Raw genomic sequence first — 23,776 nt, forward strand, 5'->3', positions numbered from 1 at the left:
TGCAGGAGGTCAGGCTGCATGGGGTCATAATCCCTTCTAGCAAAAAACGTTTTGAAAATCAGTTGCTAGTGTAAGGATACAAGTACAGTACATCATAATTTAATGCACAAATATAGACTAATCAGTATACTTTGTGCAGCGGTTATAGGCTTCCTCTCCAGCTTACAACTAAATGTGAGGCACAGTGGTCAGATAAGTAAAATGTAGTACGATTTCTTCCTTCAGCATAAATTGCATCAGGTAACTGAACCCCTTTCCAGTAATACCCTCTAGTGCATTGTATGTCCTTCCAGTAACATGATGCAAGAGCAATTGCCCAGGCCCCCTAGCCAGTTGTGGCTTTGTATTCCCTGGTGTCAGGTATTACATTTCACTGCTTTTCCCCTGCTAATACCTAGATCTTACAGAAAAGAAATAAAAGATTGAAAAATTTTCTGGACCTTTGCCTTAGAATACAAGTTTGCAAAAGAGGAAGCTGACTTTATTCAAAAAGTTGTAATAAAATGAAGGCATTATCCCTCCCTTTTCCCCTCCTGCCCCCATATATAGGTATGGTTACTCTAGACATTTGGCATGTGTGTCTGATGGGACTGTTCCTTGATACAAGGTTATTTGTGCTTGAGCACCTTCAGGGTCAGGGCTATCATCAGTTAGCCAGATACTAATCCCACAAACTTTAACATGTGCTTTAAATCTTTGCTCATGAAAAGTGCTTGCTTGAACAAGGACTTGCAGATTTAGTATTCTTACATTGGGAATTCCTTCCCTTATTTCACTATGTAGTCAGAAACCTGATGAAATAATGGGGAAAAAAATGGCAATCAGTATAGTCACGTGATTTGATGCCTGGATAATTCGCTGGCTCTTGCCCAAGGACCAGTCTAATCTAAGGAATATGATTCTTTGTTGCCTGTTCTGTTTCTATAGAAACTTTTGGTTACTTATTCATGTCTCAAAAAGGTACTTGCTACATGAAGAATTAATGAACAGTATTAAAATAAATTCTTAGTCTTTTTAAAAAATTTTTATTTTATTATGATCACTTCCTGTAGAAATTCCTCAGAGAGATTATCAGTTTGAACAGCTGTGATTTCATTCTGGTTGCATCACATGTCTGCATTAAACACCCCCTCCCCACCCCCCCCACCCCCCCCCCCCCAAAAAAAAACCCCAAACCCACAACTAACCTACCTACTAAACTAACCAACACTAACCTACAACGCCAAATGGAACAGTTTCTGAAGGAGAGTGATCAGGGGTAGTTGCATGATTGCAAGAGTAAATGTTAATTGGCTTTAATGTATATAAGACACACAAATTATTTTTTAAATATCACATGTATCATCTATCAAAACAGCTATTTCATGATATAAGTAAAATTTTTCTGATAAACTGTCTGTTGCAATTAACTTGGTAAGCTAGACTTTGAATTTCCATGGTGTCTTCTGGAGTTCTGTGAATTTTCTTCCTTTAACCTCACTGCATGGATATTTCTACAACCTGTTTCCATTGCTGAAAAGGCACGGGGCAACTCCTACTTACTGCACCAGTGGAAAGTATTATTTCTTTTCTTTTGCTTACCTACCTCCATCTGTTGTTTCAGTGCTGGCTAGTCTCTTTTTTTTTTTTATAGCGCTCTCCACATTTCTTGAATACACTGCTCTATCTTACGTTGTTTCTGTTTGGTGGGGCAGGGGGATGTTCCTCTCCTTCTCCTATCTTCAGTATCTCAGGGAGAAGGAGATAGGATGGGAAGCTCCTCTTAACTTGATGTTGCTGTAAAGTCAGTAGGTTTGTTACGGCTCTCTGACCTTAGCTGCATATCCCAGTTTTTACAGCTGCAGCACCCTCCTAGAACTAGTGGCAGAATTGGTTGGTAGGACCACCCACACACCAACAGATTTGGAAATACAACAGGAGGAAAGAAACAAGCATATTTTTAAAGATTACAGGGACTTAACAGTGTATCTGTACCTTGGAGGAGACTACATTTGGCCAGCATACAACTTTATTTAGATATTACATCATGCCTATTGCATATTTAGTACTGTCAGTAGACACGTGAAGCTGCAAAGCATGAAGAATCTTTGGCATAAGCCCTGCTACATGTTTGCAGCAAACCCAGATGATTAACACAGTGTAGTGTCTGGCTTGGTCTGTGTTCCAGTTGAGTAATACCCCTGAGCTCAGTAGTAGCTTTAAGCATTTGAGGATCTTTGCCCACGTTTGAAGTAAAATGTGCACATGTGCTTTCTGGACCAGGGCCATACTGGTTTTGTGAAGCTAGAATGGAGAGTATATGTAACAGAAAAAATGTTTAAAAGAACATTATAACCTACTTCATTCTGCTGAGTTTGAAAGTATCTAGGAGGGTTGGTGGAGGATTGATCAGAGGCAGCTTGTCAGTGTACACCAGTAATCAAAATGTACGAGAGATGAGGGTTTAAGATGGCAGTAGGAACAACTAAAGCTAGTTAGACTAATGAACATTGGAATATTTTAATATTTTGTGTTCATATCCTATAATCAGCAGACAGCTCTCTAACACTGCATGCTAATGAATGACCTGATGTTGTGTCCAGACTTGTTTCTCGTATATTTTGGAATTCTTGGATTAAAAAGTGGTGGATATTAATGCATTGAGCAGGAAGAGATTACCTTTATTTGATCTGGCCTGTGAAGATCTGTATAAAACAAAATACAAATAAAAAAACATAGAATGGGGGAATACAAAATCACTGGTAGGTGGGGTATTTCCAAATATCAGTTTCAGTTCGGGTTTAAGGGATCTACTAAGATGGAAAATGGGTAGTGCTTTTATATCTTTATAATGCATAAAGGAAATCTGAAAGAAGAACAGCAAGGGAAGCAGTCTTGTGTACCAGTTATGACAGTCTAGAATGAGGAACTAATAAAACTATGACAGTAAAAGACGAAAACAGCCACTTGAAATGAGAAGAGGATTTTAACAGGAGTGTTTTAGAAAGGTTTTTTTTAAACAGCTGAAATAAACTGCACTCACCAAAAAAACCAAATTTCTATCCCAATAAATATTTGCAGAAAAAAAATCTGTGAAAGTTCATCCATCTGTTTTCAGTATGTGAATTTGCTGAAAACTTCAACATGAGAATTTAAATCTGACATCTCTGCAGGGGAGATGAAAATTCTTTGTGGAGGTGAAAAGGGGGAAAACTTTTACATCTTTTAAAAATAAATAGGGCTTCTTGAGGGAGAGAGTTTGGGGGGTTAGAGTTTGTTTTGTGTGTAATTTCTTGTTAAAATAGGCTCTAGAATTTGTGGAAATATAGTTAGGAATTATTGGTAGCACTTGGTATCCAACTATTGATGGCCCCCTCAGTGGCAAAGAATTTTCAAAGCTACTTTGGGAAAACAGTATGGCTTTGTCTTTCACAGTATCCTTTCAGCTGAAAAACAGCTTGACTGTTAGGCATTTTGATCCTTTCTACCCTAAAGAATCAGACCATTAAGTAGCATAATTATTTTCGCTGAAAGTCTTAGTTTTTCCTAGCTGACATTTGAGTTTTGAACCCTTCCAGGGTGTATTGGAGGGGGGGGGGTTTGTTTGTTTTTCCCTAGGGCTCCAACAGTATCAGAAACACAGAAAAAAACCTAACTAACTTTCAAACATGGCTTTATAAAACAGCTACCTTCTGCTTTGCTTCAGTTTGTCTGCCTTTATGCTAGAATCAATGTATGTTTAAAAGTTGAAGTCTGGTTGAAACTGAAGATTTTTCCCTCTTGAGTCACTTTCCCTCTTTACAACATGAGGCAACAAGTGTGGAGATGAATACATAGGTCTGCATTTTGCTGTGGAGGGTGAAATGGGGGGGGTGGTCGGGCTGTGGAGCCCCCTCCTGTGGGATCTTGGATGATCCATCACTGTGTATTCATCAGAATTTCCTGTTTCACAGGTCTCCTTGTGGGTACTCTTGATGTCGTGTTGGACTCCAGTGCCAGAGTGGCACCATATCGAATCCTCTACCAAGCACCAGACTCCTTGGTCTATTGGACTATCGCCTGTGGTAAGGACAAACATACTGACATGTGGATTTTTATTCTTCCTGGGTACTGTGCCACATAACTAATAGAGCATCCTGCCTGCTGAGCACAGTCATTTCAGGACAAATAAATGGGTCAGGATGAAAACCTGCTCTAGTAGTTAAATTAAGAAGCTCCAGAGCTTCCAATATTCAGACCTTGAATGCCAGCATGTGTGTATGTGTTATGCACAATGACTGAGTAAAACCAAAAATGGCCATGGAACAGAGACAGAAGATTTCCCACCCTTCATCTCCCAGATGTGTTCCCAGACAAGCAGTCTAGTATCCATCCTTCCTCCTTGCATGTTCTTCTCCATGCCCATGGCTCACTTCTATAGCACTTCTAAAGTGCAGCATTCCTGGGTGATGTGGTATCTCTAAAGAGTATGGTAGGAGGAGTAGCTGGTTATAGCCCCCAAATTACCCAGACTGGGCACCTGGCTTCCCTTGAAATGGAAACCAGGAAGATAGTGCAACCTCAGCTCTCACCTGAGTACTGAATATCGGTATGGCATTTTCTGGATAGTGAGCTCAGTCTCCTCCAGGATAAATACCATCTAGATCCCAGGGATGCCCACCTCCTGGGCGTTTATTTCAGACAGTGTGTTGTCCTTCTAAATATGATGTACTTAGCTACCATCTAGCTGAATTTCTAGGTTAGAGTTAAATACAGAAGTGTATGTTCTTACATAGATGCGACAACTCTTAAGAGTTTTGGTCTTTAAGGCTCAAACTTTGACAGTTCTAACTGTAAGACTGTTTCTTCTGTCATTATAGTAGTTAGTGAAATCAACAAAGTTGATATTTTGGTACATTAAGTAGGATTTTTGCATGCATCAGATCCTGTAAATACTAAATGCTTATTTCTGTGGTCAAGTACCTATTGCAAGTAGCATAAGGTGGTATGTAGTTAGTCTCTGGTTCTGTTTGCTAGCTCTGAAAATAGTGTCTGAAGCTGAATGCAGGAGGTCGAGGTTATTTAGCTTTGATTGGCCAAGCTTGTAAGGTCAGATCCTCAGTTTGATAGTATTGCTTTTCAGTCTTAGCAAATGGAAATTTTTGAATGCAACTCCTCTAGCTCTAAAGTTTCAAACAGTGTTTTAGGCAGCAGCCAGAACTCTGTTCATTTGAAATAAAATTAAGAAAGGATGAATGAGAAGTGCACCCATGTCTGTCATCTCTTTAATAGACTGGTGACTTCCAGCACCCCCAATGCTGCCTGACATTCAAAAATACTAGTTAATGAAGCCGTAGACGACTTCTGGCCTAAGTGTCCTGTCATCTGTGCCCATTCTCCCAATAAAATTGGGACATTTAGGTTATTTGGATGACTTTTCCTCCAGACAAATCCTCTCTTTTGGGAAGGGAAGAGGAAGAGGAATGGATGAAGATTTGCCATGGATCTAATAATTTTAGCAGTTCAAAGCAGGCTCTATTCTTATGAGCATATGACTTGTGTGTCTGAGAAAGGTGCTATCAAAGCTGTGTCGTGTTCTGAATCCAATAGGAAGTTGTTGAATAGCTTGTCTTAGAACAAGTATTTCTTGCTACTTTTGATGGTATCAGACCTGAAAGAAGGCATCAATTTAAACAGCCATTTTTCCCTCTGCACCTATTAGTATCAACTCACTGAAGATTTTAAAATCTTCAGTAACATAATTTGCCTTTAGTGACGGCTAATAGTAAAAACATATATTAATGAAATTGTCAGCATTATGAAGGTTGTTTCCAAATCTTTATTTAACTGCTTGCTTTGTACTGTCAGCTACTCTGCTGTGACCATAAGTATTGGGACCTTGCACATCAGCTTTCCATAGATCTCAGTCCTGAGAAAGGAGGCTAAAAGTACTTGCCAGTATGTTCATTTACACTGTTTGTGCACAAGCAGAGGTAGTTGCAAGTGCATATACAATCCCTTCTTCCCTTCATCCAAATGTCAGTGTGCAGCAATTAGTAGGCACCTCTGTCCCATAAACTTGAAAGGGAGCAACTGAGGGCACAAATTTTCTTGCTATTTGCAGACTCCCTTCCAAAGAAAATAACATATCACAAAGTTCTCAACAAAATAGTGTTTCTTCAAAGACACTTGTACTGTGCACATATTCAGAAATTAATTTTTAAGACTTTGGAAATAGGCCATGTGACTTTTCTTTAAGTGCATTTTCAGGTTTTTTGCATGACATCTGTAAATAATTACTATAATTTTATACCTACAATGTGTGTCCTCCGATAACCAGGGGCACAAAATTGAAGGCAGATGAGTTATGGCCCCAGAATAAACAAATGTAAGATACATGTAGAAATTGATGCTGCTGATGAACTGTGAGGGTTTTGTTTCTCTTCTGTGACAGTTATTGCAGGTTTTATGTAGAAATATGGTACTCTGTTTACATGTAAGCTAGTTTTAATAAACATGCTCTTCAATTATTAATCTTAACCCTAATTGAAATTGCTAAAGTAGTTAACGTATATATCTACGCTTCCATTTTGTGGAGTGTTTCTTAAATATTTAGTCTCCTAATATCTAGCTGGTTGATTGGCTTAGTTATTTTTGTTAAATTATAAGACTGTGCTAGCTTAGTCTCGTACCCTGAGAGGAATAGCGTGGCTCTTACAGGAAGGTAAAATTTTACAGAGAGCAAATTATTTATCTAAGCAACCTTGAAGGTGAGGAGCCCAGTGTTGCCTAAGGCTCTGTGCTGTGGTTATTTTATGAACTTGCAACTAAAGCAATTCCTTTTGAACTGATCAAAGGTTGTTACTAAGGGACTTGGCTGCATTTAGCTATGCAACTCCGATTTGTCCTGCATTGTACAGCTGTCCCTCCCCGTTCCCTAGGGATAGACTGCTGGTTATTTGGTACTTGTAATCTCTTACTTTTACAGAAATTTGTCATATTCTCCTCTGCCTTCCATAAAGCAATAATCTCCATCTTCAGTAAGTAGCTATACAGAGCGACTGGAACAAGTGTGATTGTTTTCTGGTTCATTCATGCTGCGTGACATTTGGTCTTGTTCTGTACAAGCCTATTCCAAGGGCAAAAAAAATAATCCAAAGGGTTGGGGTTTTTTTGCTCTAAAATGACTATTTGAGTCTTTTTTTTTTTTTTTTTTTTTTTTTTTTGCTCTAAAATGACTATTTGAGTACTTCATATATTTAGACCCCAGATTTGTTTATAATTAATTTTGGATGTGAATTTTCTTGGGCATTAACTCTACTGTTAGAGTTAGAGTGCTGTTGAGTTTACCAGCTGTAACTATTTTCTCCTCCCTCTCCACACAAGTTGCGGTTTTGCCAGTCCACTCCTGAACTTGCCATTACTGGCAAGAAAAATTTTAGGCTCCCTGAAACGTTACAGGTTCTCTTGCAGTGCATTCTGTTAAGGCAGCAGTTCAGGTTGACTAATAAGCATCTCAGGTAAGTATCTACTTGGGAGAGAAGACTGGACATGACAGCCTCATCAGCTGTCTCAAGTTAAGCCATTCCTATGCCTCAGTCACTGACTGAAACAATACTGAGATTATACTTCTGAGTGCGTTTGGAAGCATGTTTATATGACTTGTTAATTTTCATCTCAGTCCTGAACTTGGTCACATTCTCTCTGTACCTTCACCTCTTACCTTAGACAAACCAACCCAGATGCTAGAAACCTAACCCTGACACCCAGAGATGTTCCCATGTTGCTCGTGCTGTTACCCTATCCCACCTGCCAGGCATTTGCCCCTGTCATCCTCTCTCCAGCACCATGCATCCTTCCTCCATCCAGCTCTTCTGGTCTAGACCTCCCTTAGCTCTCCAACTTCTGTTTAACGCACTTAGTTTCCTCCCTGAAGATTGAGGAGAATAGCTCAGTCTACCACGGATGCTGGCCAACATTACACCATTTCAGCCATGGAGCACACCATAAGCTGAGCATACCATTTAGAGGAGGGGAAGGAGTGATTAGCAGCCTACTGCATTGTAGCTATTTTCCCTTTTATTTCTTGCCAGTCTTGAGGGCTCTGTATTCCCAATGCAGTGGTTTAACTGTTAAATCTTTGGGGTTTTTTTCTTTCCCTGACAGTTAGAGGTATTGCTTGATTTACCTAAAAGGCCAGTGATGGCAAAATGTTGAATGCTTCTAATATGCTAAGATAGGCAAAGACTTGCCAGTAGCAGAGTTAAAATAGACCTGTAGTTTAAAACATCACGGCAAAAGTGTTTTTTAATCCTGAGTGAATAAAGCAAAGAGAAAGATCTAGACTGTGATGATAAATTGATGAGAACTGGGGTGTGGGTTTTGGCCTGATTACATGATCTGCTGTAGATGAGACTGGGAGAGTAAACAGTAAGATAGTGGAGACAAAAAGCAATGGAAACAATGAGATGGGTTGTTACAGATTGAGAATAATCAACCAAAGCTGTTTCATAAGACATGATGAAAAATAATTGATGAACCACAAACAAGAAATAGACAGCTTTAAGAAACAGTTCATCATGATAGTGTGTCTGCACTGCTTGTCACTGCTCTTCAAGGGATGAGCGATTTTTCTGATGACAGTCTAGTTTTACATACATAGCTCATGTATTTCATCATTGCTTTTTACAGCAGTGTAAAAGCCAAGAAGAAATAAATTAGTCTTCAGACCACCTCCCGAGTTCCAGAAAGGTCTAGTTGCATCCAGTAGTTTTAAGGAGAAGCAGCAGTGGCGATCATTTGTGGTTCTGAAATATTGGTTACATATGCAGACTATTCTGCAACGTGATTTATGTATCCATACTACAACTAGAATTGTGAAATTCCCCTGGAAGTTGCACAGAATGTTGCGTTCTGTTGCTTTCATTGGAGTTGTGTGAAGCTCGGATTGTATACTGTAGAAAGAATATTTTTTCCCATCATTTGTTGCTGAACAACAAGGAAAACAATCGTTTGGTATGTATTCAAGATAATTGCATTGAGTTCTTCTACAAACCATGGAAACACTTATGCACAGACGTGACAATTTGTGCCTGTAGTGAAGCTGAAGAAGTTATTAGTAACAGCTTGTTGTAATTTAACCTCTTTCTAATGGTTGCTTCACATGAGCTGCTTCACAATGAGCCCCTTCACTTTGTTGGGTTCTGTAGGCATTAGTTAGCAGGTAGGTACATTTACGTGCTAGTTCTTAGTAAAATGAGCCAAATCTGTGATTTGAACAAAAAGATGACGTAGCATTGATGCTATTTCCTAACTGGATTGAGATACTTTTAATCAAGCTTCAGGTACAGATGTTCCTATGTGAACATGTTATGCTTGTTTTCTGAAAATACTTCCTTAAAAGTCCCAGTTTTGACGTAATTCCCTCAACATCCTTTTTTGGGGGAAAAATTTTTTTCTGAGTGCTTGAATTTATTCTTCCTTCAGGGTGGACACAGAGAGATCTTGAAGAGCACCAACAACTTTATTCTGCAAGATGCTGAGAACAGGGTCAAAATGGAAGTTATATTTATTACAATCCATCTCAAGTAAAATAGAAGCAAAAATTTGCGTATATAAACTCTAGTTCATACAAGAAGCTTTTTCATCCCTGTTCTGTATTACTTTACAGACTATGTGTATGCTGATTCCTCAGTATCAAAGATACCTCACTTGACCCCTTTTGGTCTTCTAAGCAGACTAGGGTCATCAAAGTTTAGTTTATTCTTTCATCATTAAAAGTAAACCACCTCTGACAACTCTCTTCCCCTAAAAAGACAGCTTTCTTAGAGGTCTTTCAGCACTCTTCTTTTGAGGAAGAGACATTGTAATAGACTTGTCAGGAAAATTATCCTTTTCAGCTTTCACTCTTGAAATTGCATCATGGTTTCATAATTTATAGATGTGTATGATGGTGAAGAATAGGAACCAGTGGTAGAATATACAACTGTTGGGGTTTTTTGTCAGTTCCTAACAGATGCGGGTAAGACCTTTGCTAACTCTTTAATGCTTGGTGTCATTATTGTGGTTAGAATTGTAAATGTAGGAGGTTTTCGCTCATGATACTGACATAAGTAGCTTGTGCTTCTCACAGAATAATCTTGAAGATTGCTACCTGTTATGAAGTTAAAGGGTATGGGAGAAAATTTTGGAATTTCCAGGGACACAGCATCTGGTGAAATATTGCATCTCCAGTTACTGGCGAGTTTTATTAAGAGTCTTTTGTTTATCATTAAGAGGACATTGACATTGGTGAATTATTTATTTTGTGACTTTTTGTTTTTTTTTTTTTTTTAATATACAGGTTGCTCAAGGAAGGAAATCACTGAACACTGGGAATGGCTTGAACAGAATTTGTTGCAAACTCTTTCAATCTTTGAAAATGAGAATGACATAAATACATTTGTCAGAGGAAAAATACAGGTAGTTAAATATATTATTATAAATGTTGTTAATGATAAATGTGACTGTGGAGGGAAAACTGACGTGAATTTTAAACAAATTTGACCTGGTAGTCCCCAGGCTGCTCCACCTTTTTGAGGGAAAACCAGATTCTAAGTAGCAATATGTGTGTAAAAATTAGGGGAAACTGGGATTAGCATACATAACTACAGCAGTGTGATTAAAAATATATATATATATATATAAAAAAGTATATAGGCAGAGCTTCAAACATTATATGTTCTAAAAATAATTGCAGTGTTGCTTCTGTTTTAAACTGTTTGACAGTTTTCTATGTAACTGCTTTTCCAGTGCAAAGCTTTAATTTTTTTTTTTCATGCACTCATCATATAATGTCTCCTTACCCTCTTCTGTGTAGTTAAATCCTGTAGTGTTGGCATTTACACTTCATATAGGTGTTAGGGGTTGCTGGTTAATTGATTTTGGTTGGTTGGGTTTGGGGTTTTTTTGTTTTTACCAGAATGTATTTTTCTCCTTATAGGAGAGATAGTAGCTATACTGGTAAAAAGTACTTATCCATACCAAAAATTATCTAAAAATAAATATTTTGGTAAAAGATTGATTGTAAGCAAAATTACTGTCCTTACTTGGTGTATATTCTAAGCATTGGCTATGTCTCATTCCTCTTTTTAACATTTCATGTAGTATGTCAACTGTCTTAAGAATCCCCTAGTTGTTTGTGATTTACTAGTGAATCAGGTATGAGAGCTATAGATGATCATGGAAACACCTTATGTGAGAAGACATCTGTCTTGTGAAATATAATCCTTTAAGGAAATTGCTGCTTTTTAGAGTTGGACAAATATTAAATGTGAATGCTTTGCTGTCTTATACTCTGCTTTCCATGTAAATGGAGCAATTTGAAGGCAAGAAGTAACTTCCGTTTTTATAACTTCAATATAGAAGGCAATAGAGAAGATTCATAAAAAGATTGGGGAAAATAAGTGAGTAGACCAGAACTTCAGTATAGAACAGAAGGAACTGTAGTCTTTGAGGTAACAAAAAGCAGCGTTTCACCAGACTGCTGCCACTTCAAATTTGATGAAGGTATTCTGTACCTGAAAGGTACAGAAAAATGATGTACAGAAAAAAGGTACAGAAAAAATGATTTTTCCGTCCTGCCAGTTAATCTAATAGGAGATATTTCTTTTTTTTCCTCTTGCTCTTCTGTTTTCCTCAAGATCCACTAAGAGGGGTCATAGAAGTTGTTTGATATTTTCCCTAAAGAGTAACAGATCCTTTTTTCCTTTGACTTTGTTCCTTCTTTTTAGAAGAAAATTTTCTGGTGAAATCCTATCCCCGTCTCCTCAGGGAGCATATTTACATGGAAGGGGAAAATTTTACAAATTTTAGGTGCTTTACAGAGTTGTTAGGAGTATTTAAGATAGGCTGGTTAATTTAAAACAGGATACTGGAAGGTGGTTGGTGTTTGGTTGCTTTTGACGTAGGCATGGCAAGGAGCAAGGTCATCAGAAAGACAGCCTTGAATAAAGTAAATAACTATATGAGCAAAAGAATAAGCAGAAGAATAAGAGATAAGCAAAAGACTTTCTTGACATTGCAGTAACTGTTGTGGCCTCTGGCCCAGACAGCAATGGTGATAAGGATATCTGATACCTCATGGCAACTAACATGCTATGTACTTCTTTCACTCCCTACTAGGGCATCATCGCCGAGTACAACAAAATCAATGGCATCAAGGAGGATGACGATACAGAAAAATTTAAGGAAGCCATAGTGAAATTTCACAAGCTATTTGGGATGCCAGAAGAAGAGAAATTAGTGAACTACTACTCCTGCAGTTACTGGAAGGGAAAAGTTCCCCGTCAGGGCTGGGTGTATCTCAGCATTAATCACCTTTGCTTTTATTCTTTCCTTATGGGCAGGGAAGGTATGTTTCACAGTGGAATGGTGGTCTCTGCATCTAAGAATTGTTAGGGAATCTTCTTTAGTTTGTTACTGTTCACCTGCTGAACCGCTGGGGGTCCAAAGACACTGCTGAGGAAAAGAGGAGCAGGGAGCAATTCCCTGATTGTCACACAACTTAACTGCATGCTTATTCCCTTGTTTGTTTTGTATTTCTCAAAGTAGTTCTCTGTAAAACAATATCTGGGCATCGTTTAGAGTCATGGTTCACTTCAGGGACTGTGCCCAAAAGGGAACAGGGATGAGATCACACCAGTTTTGGCTCCTTCTGCTCTAATACAATCCTCCAGTACTACTATGGCAGACTTTGCAACGTCAAATGCCACATTTACTCTTGTACAACACCAGAGCATCACAAAGGGCTCAGAGGAGACCCAAGATCAAGAACTACATAGTGTGGATGCAACCAGTCTGCTCTAGAGGGAGTTAATTCTAAGCAGTGTGGAGGTGAGCGAGTCTGCAGTACTTGGTTATGGGCAGTGGATCAATCCCAGGTCTTTCTATTTAGCTGTGTAGGCATACCCTAGTGAATGACTGGATTTTTATTTTTTTTTTTTTAATAAATGTAGATTTAGTCCCTGTTTTAAGGACAATATCCTAACCTGTAGTGGTGTTGGAAGAAAAGCCAAGGATCTGTCATTACTGTAATATTTGAAACTTCTTAATGTATAAAAATAATGCAAGACCGTCTGATGTGTTTAGACTATGTTTCTTTGCTTCCATAGGAAAAGAGGACGTCAGAGTCTGAGCAAGTACTGTGGCAATGATAAATTATGTTAGCCTACCTAGTTTTGTAATGCTTTTGTGTGGTGTTCTGTACAGAAGTAAATGATATTTAAACTCTTTTATCTGCTGTTTGTCAGGTGATCATAGTCTGTTTGTACAAGCTGGGTCTATCTGTGCTGTCCTCCCAACTTTTCAAGATGCAAGAAAATTTCAGCTGAATACATTTTATAGGAAGAAGAAGATAAATGCTTTTGAATATGCTAAATTTTGTACTGAATCTTTTTTTTGTTTGCTTCTGTTCAGCAAAGTTAGTTATCCGCTGGGTTGATATCACTCAACTTGAGAAGAATGCTACACTGCTCTTCCCTGATATGATCAAAGTGAGCACAAGGTCAAGTGAACATTTCTTCTCAGTATTCCTTAATATCAGTGAGACATTTAAACTAATGGAGCAGCTTGCCAATATAGCTATGCGACAGCTTTTGGACAATGAAGGATTTGAACAAGACAGGTCATTACCCAAACTGAAAAAGAAATCCCCCAAAAAAGTATCTGCGCTAAAACGGTAGGTAGCACTGGCTCTTATTCATTTGTTTCTCCTCAATCCTTTTACTTGCACCATTTTGTCCAACAGTTTTCTAATGTTGCTGCCATTTACTGTTACTCCAAAAGGAATGATTGATTCCAGCAGTGGCAAAGTGTGAGTAATAATTACTTGGTCTCCTGTTGAAATAGAAAAGGGAGAACATCTGAATATTAACATGTTCCAAAGATAAAAGAAACATATTTGAGCCAAATTCTCATTTGTTTAGAAGTTCTTTAATGTATCTCTCGACACTGGCTGTGGTTGTTACAACTATCTGTCGTAAGGCCCTTTTTTGTTACCAGGGGAAGGTAATAAAGCGATTTAAGTGTTATTAAGAAATGTGCCTAACATTCATACTTGGTCCTATAACTGGAGTTGAAAAATGACTCTAGATGATGAATTCTATCTAAAACTTACTTTCAGTAACAGAGATATAAAAAATGACATAAAATTCCAAGGGATAGAAAATAATCTGGAAAATATTTCTGCTGCTTTTATAGATGCCATCCTGCAATTTGATAGTTTCCTGTTAATTTTTTCATTATTTTATATGTTGATCATATTAGTGAACCATACAGAATTGTAACCAGTGCTTGTTTGTATATCTCATTACTTAGTGACATCTGACATGCATTATATAACTTAGGTTTGTCTTTCTAACTATTCAGTGTTTTGCACTGAGTGCATTATCAAGACTAAATCTTGAAATTGTTAACAAACTCTAGCCCTAAGGATTCCATCATGTTTTTATTACGCCAAAAAATGCTTCTTTGAGGCTTAATATTACATGGGGTCATGTGTTATTTAATAATAAATGGATTCACTGTATATATTCTCAGAAAGTAGGGCTGAATGTGAAAACATCACCCAATCTGTTCCCTCTGAGAGGTCAGGATCAATGTATCCAAGTCATTCATGGCAGAATTTTTTTTTTCATGTGGTTATAGAATCTTCCAGCAGGGGAGAATATACATCCGCTATACGCAAACTATTGCCGCTGTTTTGCTGTACACTCACTGCTTAACTAAGTTGTATGTTGCAGGTAACTTGCAATGATTTGTATAAAATATATCTTAAAATGTATTATGTATTTCTTAAAACAAGAAAAGCTTTCTGTGGGTTTTTTTTTTTTTAGGGATCTTGATGCCAGAGCAAAGAGTGAGAGATACCGTGCATTGTTCCGACTTCCCAAGGATGAGAAATTAGATGGACACACAGACTGTACTCTCTGGACTCCATTCAACAAAATGCATATTTTGGGTCAGATGTTTGTTTCTACAAACTACATTTGCTTTACTAGTAAAGAAGAGAACTTGTGCAGCCTTATTATCCCTCTTCGAGAGGTAAATATTTGTATTTGTAAATTTATAGGGCAAATAGTAAAGCAATATCCTATTGGAAATTGCATCCTAGCTTTGATGTTATTTTCATTATTGGAGAAAAACCTCTTTTCATCCCTTTAATCTCTTGTGAGCATACTATTCTGATGTGTTCTAAGTAATATTTAATGACTGTGTATCTTATTTCAAAGTTCCTACTACTGAAATTCACAGGGAGTTTTCTCTATCAGTTTTTACAACCCTCGTGAGTCCTTCCTCTCCCATAATTTATATTCCAATTTACAGCCCCATGGTACATTTTTTTGTGCCTCATAGGGAGGGATGGACGATAAAACTTCCTAGATTGATGAGTGGAACTTCTGTTAAAGAATCTGTCAGATAAGATTTGCTTTTGTCAGATGTAAAAAGATTCATAATCCTAAAGATTTGAATTGTCACACAGACTTGCAATCATTTATTCCTGTGTATGGAAAATATTTGTCAGTAGTTTACAAATTGGTGTGCTTCTCTTTTTAAAGCTGGCTGCTTAAAGCAGATGTTCAGTAAAAAGTATTTAAGTTTGATGCCATGAAAAAATTATGTTGGGGAGGTTTTTTATGATTGACTTGATTTGTGAGTTAATGGAAAAATGTGTAAAGTAAGTTTTGGAAATAGTTGCAAAGCTGAAGTAACTAAGGACAGTTTGGCTTGACTGAAGAACCATGGAATATTTCAAGGCACTATTTTCCCCCACAAATCATTAAGAGTAAAAACAAATGGTATTTGTTTGGAAACTTTGAAGTACAGCTTTTCCACACTATGTTGCAATGACTTTGGTTATTTGAGGAGAGACTTTGATTATGGTTGCATTGTTTGTCTGGAACTCCAAGGGAACAACGGTCCTCCAGGTAAAGTGGTGGAGGAAGAGGACAAAGTCTGCGTTTAACAGGACCTCTCTTCCTGGATGCAGATTCAGCAACTGCTTTTGATAACCACAGCCACAGCAGCATGGGATTCAAAGCAGCTCTAAAGCTTTAAGAGAAGGAAATAGCTGAAGGAATAAGTACTTTTGTGTGAACAGGTTAAGTCTCAGCACCAGCAAGGAGAACAGTAACACGCTGGGTAGCACTAGTCCTCAGAGCAACTGATTAGTACCCTTAATAATTAAAGGGAAGCTTTCTATTTAATTAAAGCTTTGGGTCAGACCCTAACCTAATTCCAGTATTCTGTGATATCCTGGACTTGTTTTGACAGATGAGAGAGTAACAAAGCACTGATTCAGAAATGATGATCAGAAAAGATGATTTTCATTGGCTGACTGCACTGCTCACTGTACCCAGCAGGTGCCGTCTCCAAGATCAGTGCTTCAGATACGTGGGTGTCTCTACTTGAACAGGAAATAAGTGGATATTTGCTCTCATTATAACGAAGCGTGCTTGCTATAACGTCTGTCCTGCGCCTCTAGAACTTGTCTTTCTTTTGTGCTGATTGCGCTCAAACAGTTTTTAAGTGGAACAGAAAAATGACGTAGGAACACTTCTTAGCTAATTTCAGTACGCTGTTAGTGAAGCTCCTTTAAGTTAATGAAGAACTAATAGATTTGTAGTTAACAGGAAAATAAAAGGAAGTTGGAAGTATAGAGAAGTGATTTAGCACCCGAGCTGTGCATTGCAGTCTTTAAATACATCTTCAAAGAAAATGTTGTGTGAAAAATGGTTATCCTATCCTTTTAGCTAGAGAAATATTAGTATTATAGCACTAATGTCTTACCACTGATCTCTATTTTAAAAAGGGTTAAAAGGAGCAAAAGTAAAGGTCCTGGTAAACTGAAATGTACCCTCTTCTATTCTGAAGGCAGTAAGACAGTTTTTATTACCTAGGAAATTTTTTAAAGTCATAAAAGCAGTGTTTAAAAGTACTAATAATTGTGATTTGTGTTTTGTTCAATGTATGAACTGCACAAACTTGATTGATTGGTTTATTTGTTTTTAAGGCTAATAATTGGCAATGTTTAGAAGACACAGCTGTTATGTAATTCATCCACAGTGTATGACTTATCCCTAAGATTTCTTTGTGTTAATGCGCTTTACTGAAAGCTCAGGGAACTATTGCCCTGTACTCAGTAGATTGCGGTGTGAGTACTGTTTACAGGTTGGAGTTCAATTATATTGGTGACCGTTTCACTAACAACTGAAGGCCAAACAGAAACCTCCACCTCACAGGGTTAGATGTTTTCCTTTGTAAGGAAAGACATGGGGTTAGCTTCCCTTTGTTGCAGGTTTCTGTGTACCGTGAAAGTACAGTTGCAATAACAGTTGTTATCACAGTATGTAACTGTAATATAGTAGAACAGGAGTGTTATCCCAAAAATGGCTTATTCGCATATATTGGCAATAAAAAGTAAGCAAGTCTCTTGATTCAGCCTGTACTGGTGTTGGGGAGCAGGAGAGGGATTCAGAGGTCTTACAAAAAAGCCCGTCGATCTGCATCCCACAGAAGGAATTTAGTTTTATTGATTCTTTTAAAATAAAGCCTGAGGAAAATAAACTAAGCAGTGCAAAGGAGTTTTGCTGGAGAATGTACTGAAGCCAGTTGTTTGAGGGATGACAGTCTTCATCTTCCAGACTTGTAAGTCATTGTATCCAAATCCTGTTTTCTTGCAGAGGGATGTCCATAGTGATTCAATATAATGGGGGAAGGGGCATGGGTTTATTGTATTAAGATGGTTTCTTAGAACAAGCAACTTGATTAATTAAAGATCTTAAGCTGTCGCTACTCTTTCTCCCTAGGTGACAATAGTGGAAAAGGCAGACAGCTCCAGTGTGTTACCCAGCCCATTATCAATCAGCACAAAAAACAGAATGACATTCCTCTTTGCCAACTTGAAAGACAGAGACTTTCTTGTACAGAGGATCTCAGACTTTCTGCAACAAACCACTTCGAAAATATACTTGGAAAAAAATATTTCTGGAAGCTATATCAGCTCAGATGATGAGGTATGTGGAGGAACATGAATCGTTTACTAGAAGAAGGGGATTTTAACTGGTGTGGGGAGAGAGAAGCCAGGAAAAACCTTTAAGTTTTTGAAAAGCTAAACCTTTGTACACAGAAATGTTACCTCTTTTGTGTTAATGCCTTTAGCTTCCTTAAGCTGAACAGTTAAAATGTCATGATTAGGATACCCATTTTTTTCATGTTAGACCTAAGAGAAATCACCGTTGCTGTGGAAGAGCTACTCGAACTCCTGCTGCCACATTCTGAAATTACAGTGTATCTTGTTGGAAAGTGTCATAGTAGAAATATGAATAGTGAATTGAATAATACTGTTTAATATCTATTGACTTGTCCAAGTCAAAATGTATTGTGGAATTTTAATAATTTGAAGAAATTATCAGTTGATATGAAACTCTTTTTATTCAAGACTTTAGCTGCTAAATCTCATCCTTTGATTCTTCAGATAACGATGTCTGAGCTGAGCAAGTTTGCATGTGTCCTGCTAGTGAACTTTGGAACATTTGAACTAACAAAAATCCCCAACCACCCTGTCCTGGACATCAGGTGGCCCTGTTCTGAACCACCTCCATATTTACCTATGCAAAGTAAATGATTCTTAAGTGATATGATTAGATAAACTTTTCTCAGGCACTTGAATATCAAGGCTTCTGCTCAATTCCTAGGTTTTATGTATGAAATTTAGGTGCTTCATATCACCTTATCAGATCTGTTAAACCCAGCAAAGTTTAGCAGTTCAGATCTCAAAGCAGAAAAGGCTTTTGTAGTGTATCATTTTGGTTTTATGTAGGTAGATCTTGCATTCCAAGTCTGTACTAAGCCATACCTCAGTATTGTGCTGAGTAGCCCTAATCTGTTTGCCATGTAAATCTTAAAAGTCAGTTTTTTACTTGCTTTGTTGATGGTGAGGTATAATTTTTGTTGTTGTAGTTGTATACCAGAGCGCATACGCATGTATGTGTAACGCTGAAACTTTGTCTTGCCTTTTGCGCTAAGTGGATCTACATATTCTACCTACTGAGTTATAAACACAAATTAATAATTGCATGCATTATTATTACATTTAATAATATGACTATATCTGTAGACATGCATGACTACTAATTTCAATTTCAGGCATTTGGTGTGAACTGCTATATGAGATCTTACTGTGATAAATTTTCAAAGCTGTTTGAGAAGTCAGAAAATCCTTTTTCTTCAAAATATTTTTCTTCCAAATCACAATCTGACAGTGTTGAATTTTCTGTAGAACATTTTTTTTAAGTGAGGGGAACAAAATAATTTATTTTGTGTATGTCTGTATAAACATATATGCAAATATAAATGTGTGTATATGTGTACACACACACACACACACACATATAAATATATGTTATATATAAATCTTACATTCTGGACAGTCAAGGAGCCACCTGGGGAGTCAACAGTTCTATGATGTTGACAGGAGCCCAAGGGAGCTGGTTTAATTGCCCAGGGCTACTTAAAGTTAACACTACCTTAGCAATTCTAATTATAGGATTTGGTTACTTTTCGGGGGGGGGGCGGCAGGAGAGCTATTGAGAAACTGGAAACAATTTCATTATTCTGTACCGGTTTAAATTCTGCTGTCATATGCTCAGCCTGTGAATGTACCTGGGTGATTTAATTTGCTCAGTTTTTGTTAGCTGTTAGCATGTATAAATTTTGAAGTGAAATGAAGTAAAAAGCCCAGACTCTGGCTCAGCTCCATGTCTGTATTGCTTGTGACTGCTTTCTACAGGTGTTCACGAGATCAAGTAGTTTAATTTCTGCCAGCCCTCATAAAAGCCTCAGCTCTGAGTCGGAGGGAGAGCGACAGTTCAATCTCAATGACAATGGCATTCCAACAGCAACTCAAGCTTTAATGACAATGTATCGGCGGAGGTCACCGGAGGAGTTCAACCCGAAGCTGGTAAAATACACCTCAGAGTGCTGTACCTGACTGAAAAAGTTGTTAAATTATGTTTTCTTCAAAATATATTTTTCTGACCCAGAAGAGTTTCATTCTGCCACAGATAGTTAAGAGTATATTTCACAGAAATAACGTGTTGAATATCCTGTCATTTTACCAATACAAACAACTTCACTACATAAAAAAGCAAAGTTGGATGTAAATCAAGCGAGGTTGTATGCCTGCTCTTCGGTACAACTGTTTCAACAATATTCTTTTAACAGCAAGGTCTACTGGGATAGAAACTAAGAAATGGGAGGAGGCAGCCCATTAAGAGGAGAATTGGACTGTAGCCAAGTTATTTCTTGCTCACTTGGAAAGTTAGGACATTGCAGGCTTTTTAGCACTTAGCATTTCAGTGGAGCAGAGTGTTAGAAAGAGAAGCTGCATCTTTATGCCTGCCATTCTTTGCTTTTAGGCTAAAGAGTTTTTGAAGGAACAGGCCTGGAAGATTCACTTTGCTGAATATGGCCAAGGAGTCTGTATGTATCGTACAGAGAAAACCAGAGACCTTGTGCTGAAAGGTATTCCAGAAAGTATGAGAGGGGAACTTTGGCTACTATTTTCAGGTAGGTATTAATTTGAACGTGATAGTGGGATATAAGCAAAAGCATGAGGGAAGAAAGAATTTCAAAGATGTTTAAATGTGCAGATAATAAACGTCTAAAAATATCTGGAGCAAGTAAGGCTGTGATTGTTAGCAGGCACCAGACTGGTTTAGACAGGAGTTCTGTTTAGACCAGTAAATACCTGCTCTCAAACAGGCTCAAATAATTAGGGAAGAATATAAAAAAGCAGAATGCACACTGTTACCAGAAGCCAGCAGTTTAGGGGCTTCTGGATGTTCACCAACCACCAGCAGGCCTAATTTTCGTTTGTTTAATCATTTCTGAATCCAGTTAAGCTTTTGGCCTTCACAGTGCAAGTTGTTGCAAGGAATTCCAAAGTTTAAGCACGTTGCATGGAACCACTATCTTTTTTTTTTTTTAATAATAAAAAGTTACTTTATCATTTTATTAGGTGCTCCCAGTATGTGAAAAATGGTCAGAAAATATTTCTGTCCATCTTCTGTGCCATCAAGGATTCTCTAGATCTGTGTCCCCTTAGGCTTTTTTTCAAAGTTGAAGAACTTTATTCTTTTTATTACTAGTTATATGGAAATCAGTCCATACTTCAGGCTTTCTTCATAACCTTTCACTTACAGTATGCCTTCTCTAGCTCTGCCCCTCCCCGAGATAGTTACCACAGCTACCCACACCATTTAGGATATGAGCACACCAGGGTTTTTTTATGATGACCTAATGATGCTTTCTGGTTTGTTTTCTATTTCTTCCCTAATAATGCTTAATCTTGTACATCTTCTCTTTGCTGCTGAGCATTAAACAAATATTTTCAGAAAATATACACAGGAATGCACAGGTCTGTCCTGTGTCTGATTAATAGCTAGTTTGGACCAATTTTCATGGTGTATGTATAATTAGTATTTTCCATGTGCATTAATTTGTGCTACTGACACTTGATTTCTTTTGTTGCTGAGATTTTCATTTCCAGAGAAGTTTTAAAGTCAGCAGTAGAATCTCATAGCAACTCTGTGAGCGTGTGATAGTATCCCTAATACAGGCTAAGCGCCCTGCCCAAGATGACAGAGTCCTTTTCAGAAGCAGGAATAGAGCTCAGGAATTCCTGTCTCTTGCTTTTGGCTGAGATATCATACTTTCGGCAACCAAGCTTTAATCTACTCCCTCCTCAGGGCAAGTAGCTTTGTCAGAGGCATGTTTTGAGTTATTTAGGGTAATCAAACCCACAGCCAGCTGCAGAGAGAGCTCATGATACCATGTGACTGCACAGCTGGTTTGTTCTTCATGCCTCCTGTTTTGTTCTGGCTGAAAGAGAGAGAGGCTTTATCTTTTTTTTTTTTTTTTTTAATCACTTTTACAAAAATAACATTTCATATTTTCTTTCAAAGTGCTTGTTGGTGACATTCAAGATGAAAGGGTAGCAGAAGATCATCGTGTTGGGATACTGTATCTGCTAACCTTTGCTTTTTTTTCTGTTTTTTGTACTGTTCTCCCACTCCCAGGAGCCATTAATGAAATGGCCACTCATCCTGGCTATTATGAGGACCTAGTGGAGAAATCAATGGGGAAGTATAACCTTGCTACAGAAGAGATAGAGAGGGATCTGCACCGCTCCCTTCCAGAACACCCTGCATTCCAGAATGAGATGGGTATTGCTGCTCTAAGGAGAGTCTTGACAGCTTATGCTTTTAGAAATCCAAACATAGGATATTGTCAGGTAATTGAAATACCTTGGCGCTCCTTCAATTTCTGGAATTCCAGTTCTTTCCTTATACTCCTATTTCTTCAGTCATGTACACAAGTATTTGGCTGTGTAAAGTACACAGATACATGTATAATGCTGTGAGGTAAAGCCTCAGTGCTGCAGAATTACAGTAATGCTGAAGTCAGAGGGATTTGACACAAGGACCTACGCCAACAGAAGAATTAGCAGTGCATGCAGAGAGATGTGCATAGCTTTCTGTAAGCATATTTTCTGCCCATAAATCTAGAGACTGGACAGAGGATAACAGAGCTGTCCTGAAGTGCATCTACAGAAAATGACAAATAGACCCTGAAGAAAGGTTCTTTTCTTTTAAGCAGAAAAAAAAAACTTTAATTGTTCAGCCTTAATTTTTTACCTACTTATTCAATGTATTAGTTGTAATAACCCTCTAGAACCTTGTTTACATTTTTCAATGATGCCATTCAATCATTCAAAACAAAACTTAAAAAAACCCCAACCCAAACCAAAAACAAACAAAAAAAACCCCTAAATCCCCCCAAAAATAAAACACTGTAGAAGATATCACTGTGCATCATAACCATGTATCGGTAGAGTTAATGCTGACCAGTGTATGGTTTTGGAGTTCCTATGCCTGTCATTCAGGTCACTTTAGTTTCTGGTCCCAAATCATTGTTTCTTACTATGTGACTTTGACTTATCACCTGGGCTGTTTTTTTGCCTTCCTACCTATTTTTGCAAAAAGGAAACTTGCATTCATGAGTATTAGGAAGCCTGATTTAATGTCTGTTTTTTAAGATTCCTAGATACAACACAAGTAAGTGAAAGTGCAAGCAACTCTAACAGATACCATCACAAATTATTTAATAATAAATATAATACTAAGTAATAGCTACAATAACTCTTTGTAGCTTTTCCTCTGCTTTTTAACAGAGGAACAGTAGAAAGACACTGTGATTCTGGTTCCTAAAGCTGTCACAATAATTGTTAATAGCCTTGGGACTTGGTCCATGGCATTCAGAATGCTGATTCACCGTTACTTCAGTGCATGAATTCTTACTGTATTTCCTACATGGTAGACAAGATAAAAAGGAATAGCATAGACTTTGACAGAGTTGTAACATTGTTCTGAGCTTCAGTTGAAACCTTAGTTGCCGTTTCAAACAGGTAATGATCAAGCTGGAGTCTTAAAATGTTACAGGATCTGAAATGAGCAGCTAATTCCTTAGGAGGCAAACTGAGAAGAAAATGGTACCAAAATACTTCATTTCTTCAGATTAACAGAGGTCTAGTCAAAGGCTGTAAGCAAACAGTTCAGAGGTCATTGTACAGTGCTGTGATACTTGAAATGGAGTGAAACAGGCCATAAAAAACTGTCATGTACACAGTCAAACGTGGAGAGTGAGCAACAGCAAGAGACTTTTGTTTCACTATGCTCTGGTTGTTCGTGACTGACACTATTACAGGCATTTGCCTCAG

The 23,776-nt window shown here is 37.8% G+C and overlaps 1 protein-coding gene across 2 annotated transcripts in view; it reads left to right on the forward strand.

Moving 5' to 3' along the window:
* Window positions 1–23,776, forward strand: part of TBC1D9 (TBC1 domain family member 9) — a 55,517-nt gene that overhangs the window by 11,648 nt on the left and 20,093 nt on the right. The window contains exons 1-10 of one of the 2 annotated variants that reach the window (XM_075501025.1): window positions 3,955–4,043; window positions 10,091–10,197; window positions 10,301–10,419; window positions 12,121–12,349; window positions 13,414–13,675; window positions 14,832–15,039; window positions 17,805–18,011; window positions 19,787–19,957; window positions 20,415–20,565; window positions 22,077–22,291. In XM_075501025.1, coding sequence (XP_075357140.1) covers window positions 12,220–12,349; window positions 13,414–13,675; window positions 14,832–15,039; window positions 17,805–18,011; window positions 19,787–19,957; window positions 20,415–20,565; window positions 22,077–22,291 — 1,344 coding nt within the window. In that variant the 5' untranslated portion in view covers window positions 3,955–4,043; window positions 10,091–10,197; window positions 10,301–10,419; window positions 12,121–12,219. Of the gene's footprint in view, window positions 1–3,932; window positions 4,044–10,090; window positions 10,198–10,300; window positions 10,420–12,120; window positions 12,350–13,413; window positions 13,676–14,831; window positions 15,040–17,804; window positions 18,012–19,786; window positions 19,958–20,414; window positions 20,566–22,076; window positions 22,292–23,776 lie in introns of those variants that run through there. The other variant, XM_075501024.1, reaches the window with a different exon arrangement.

This window comes from Mycteria americana, chromosome 4 (assembly GCF_035582795.1).
Source record: "Mycteria americana isolate JAX WOST 10 ecotype Jacksonville Zoo and Gardens chromosome 4, USCA_MyAme_1.0, whole genome shotgun sequence".
Taxonomy (NCBI): domain Eukaryota; kingdom Metazoa; phylum Chordata; class Aves; order Ciconiiformes; family Ciconiidae; genus Mycteria; species Mycteria americana.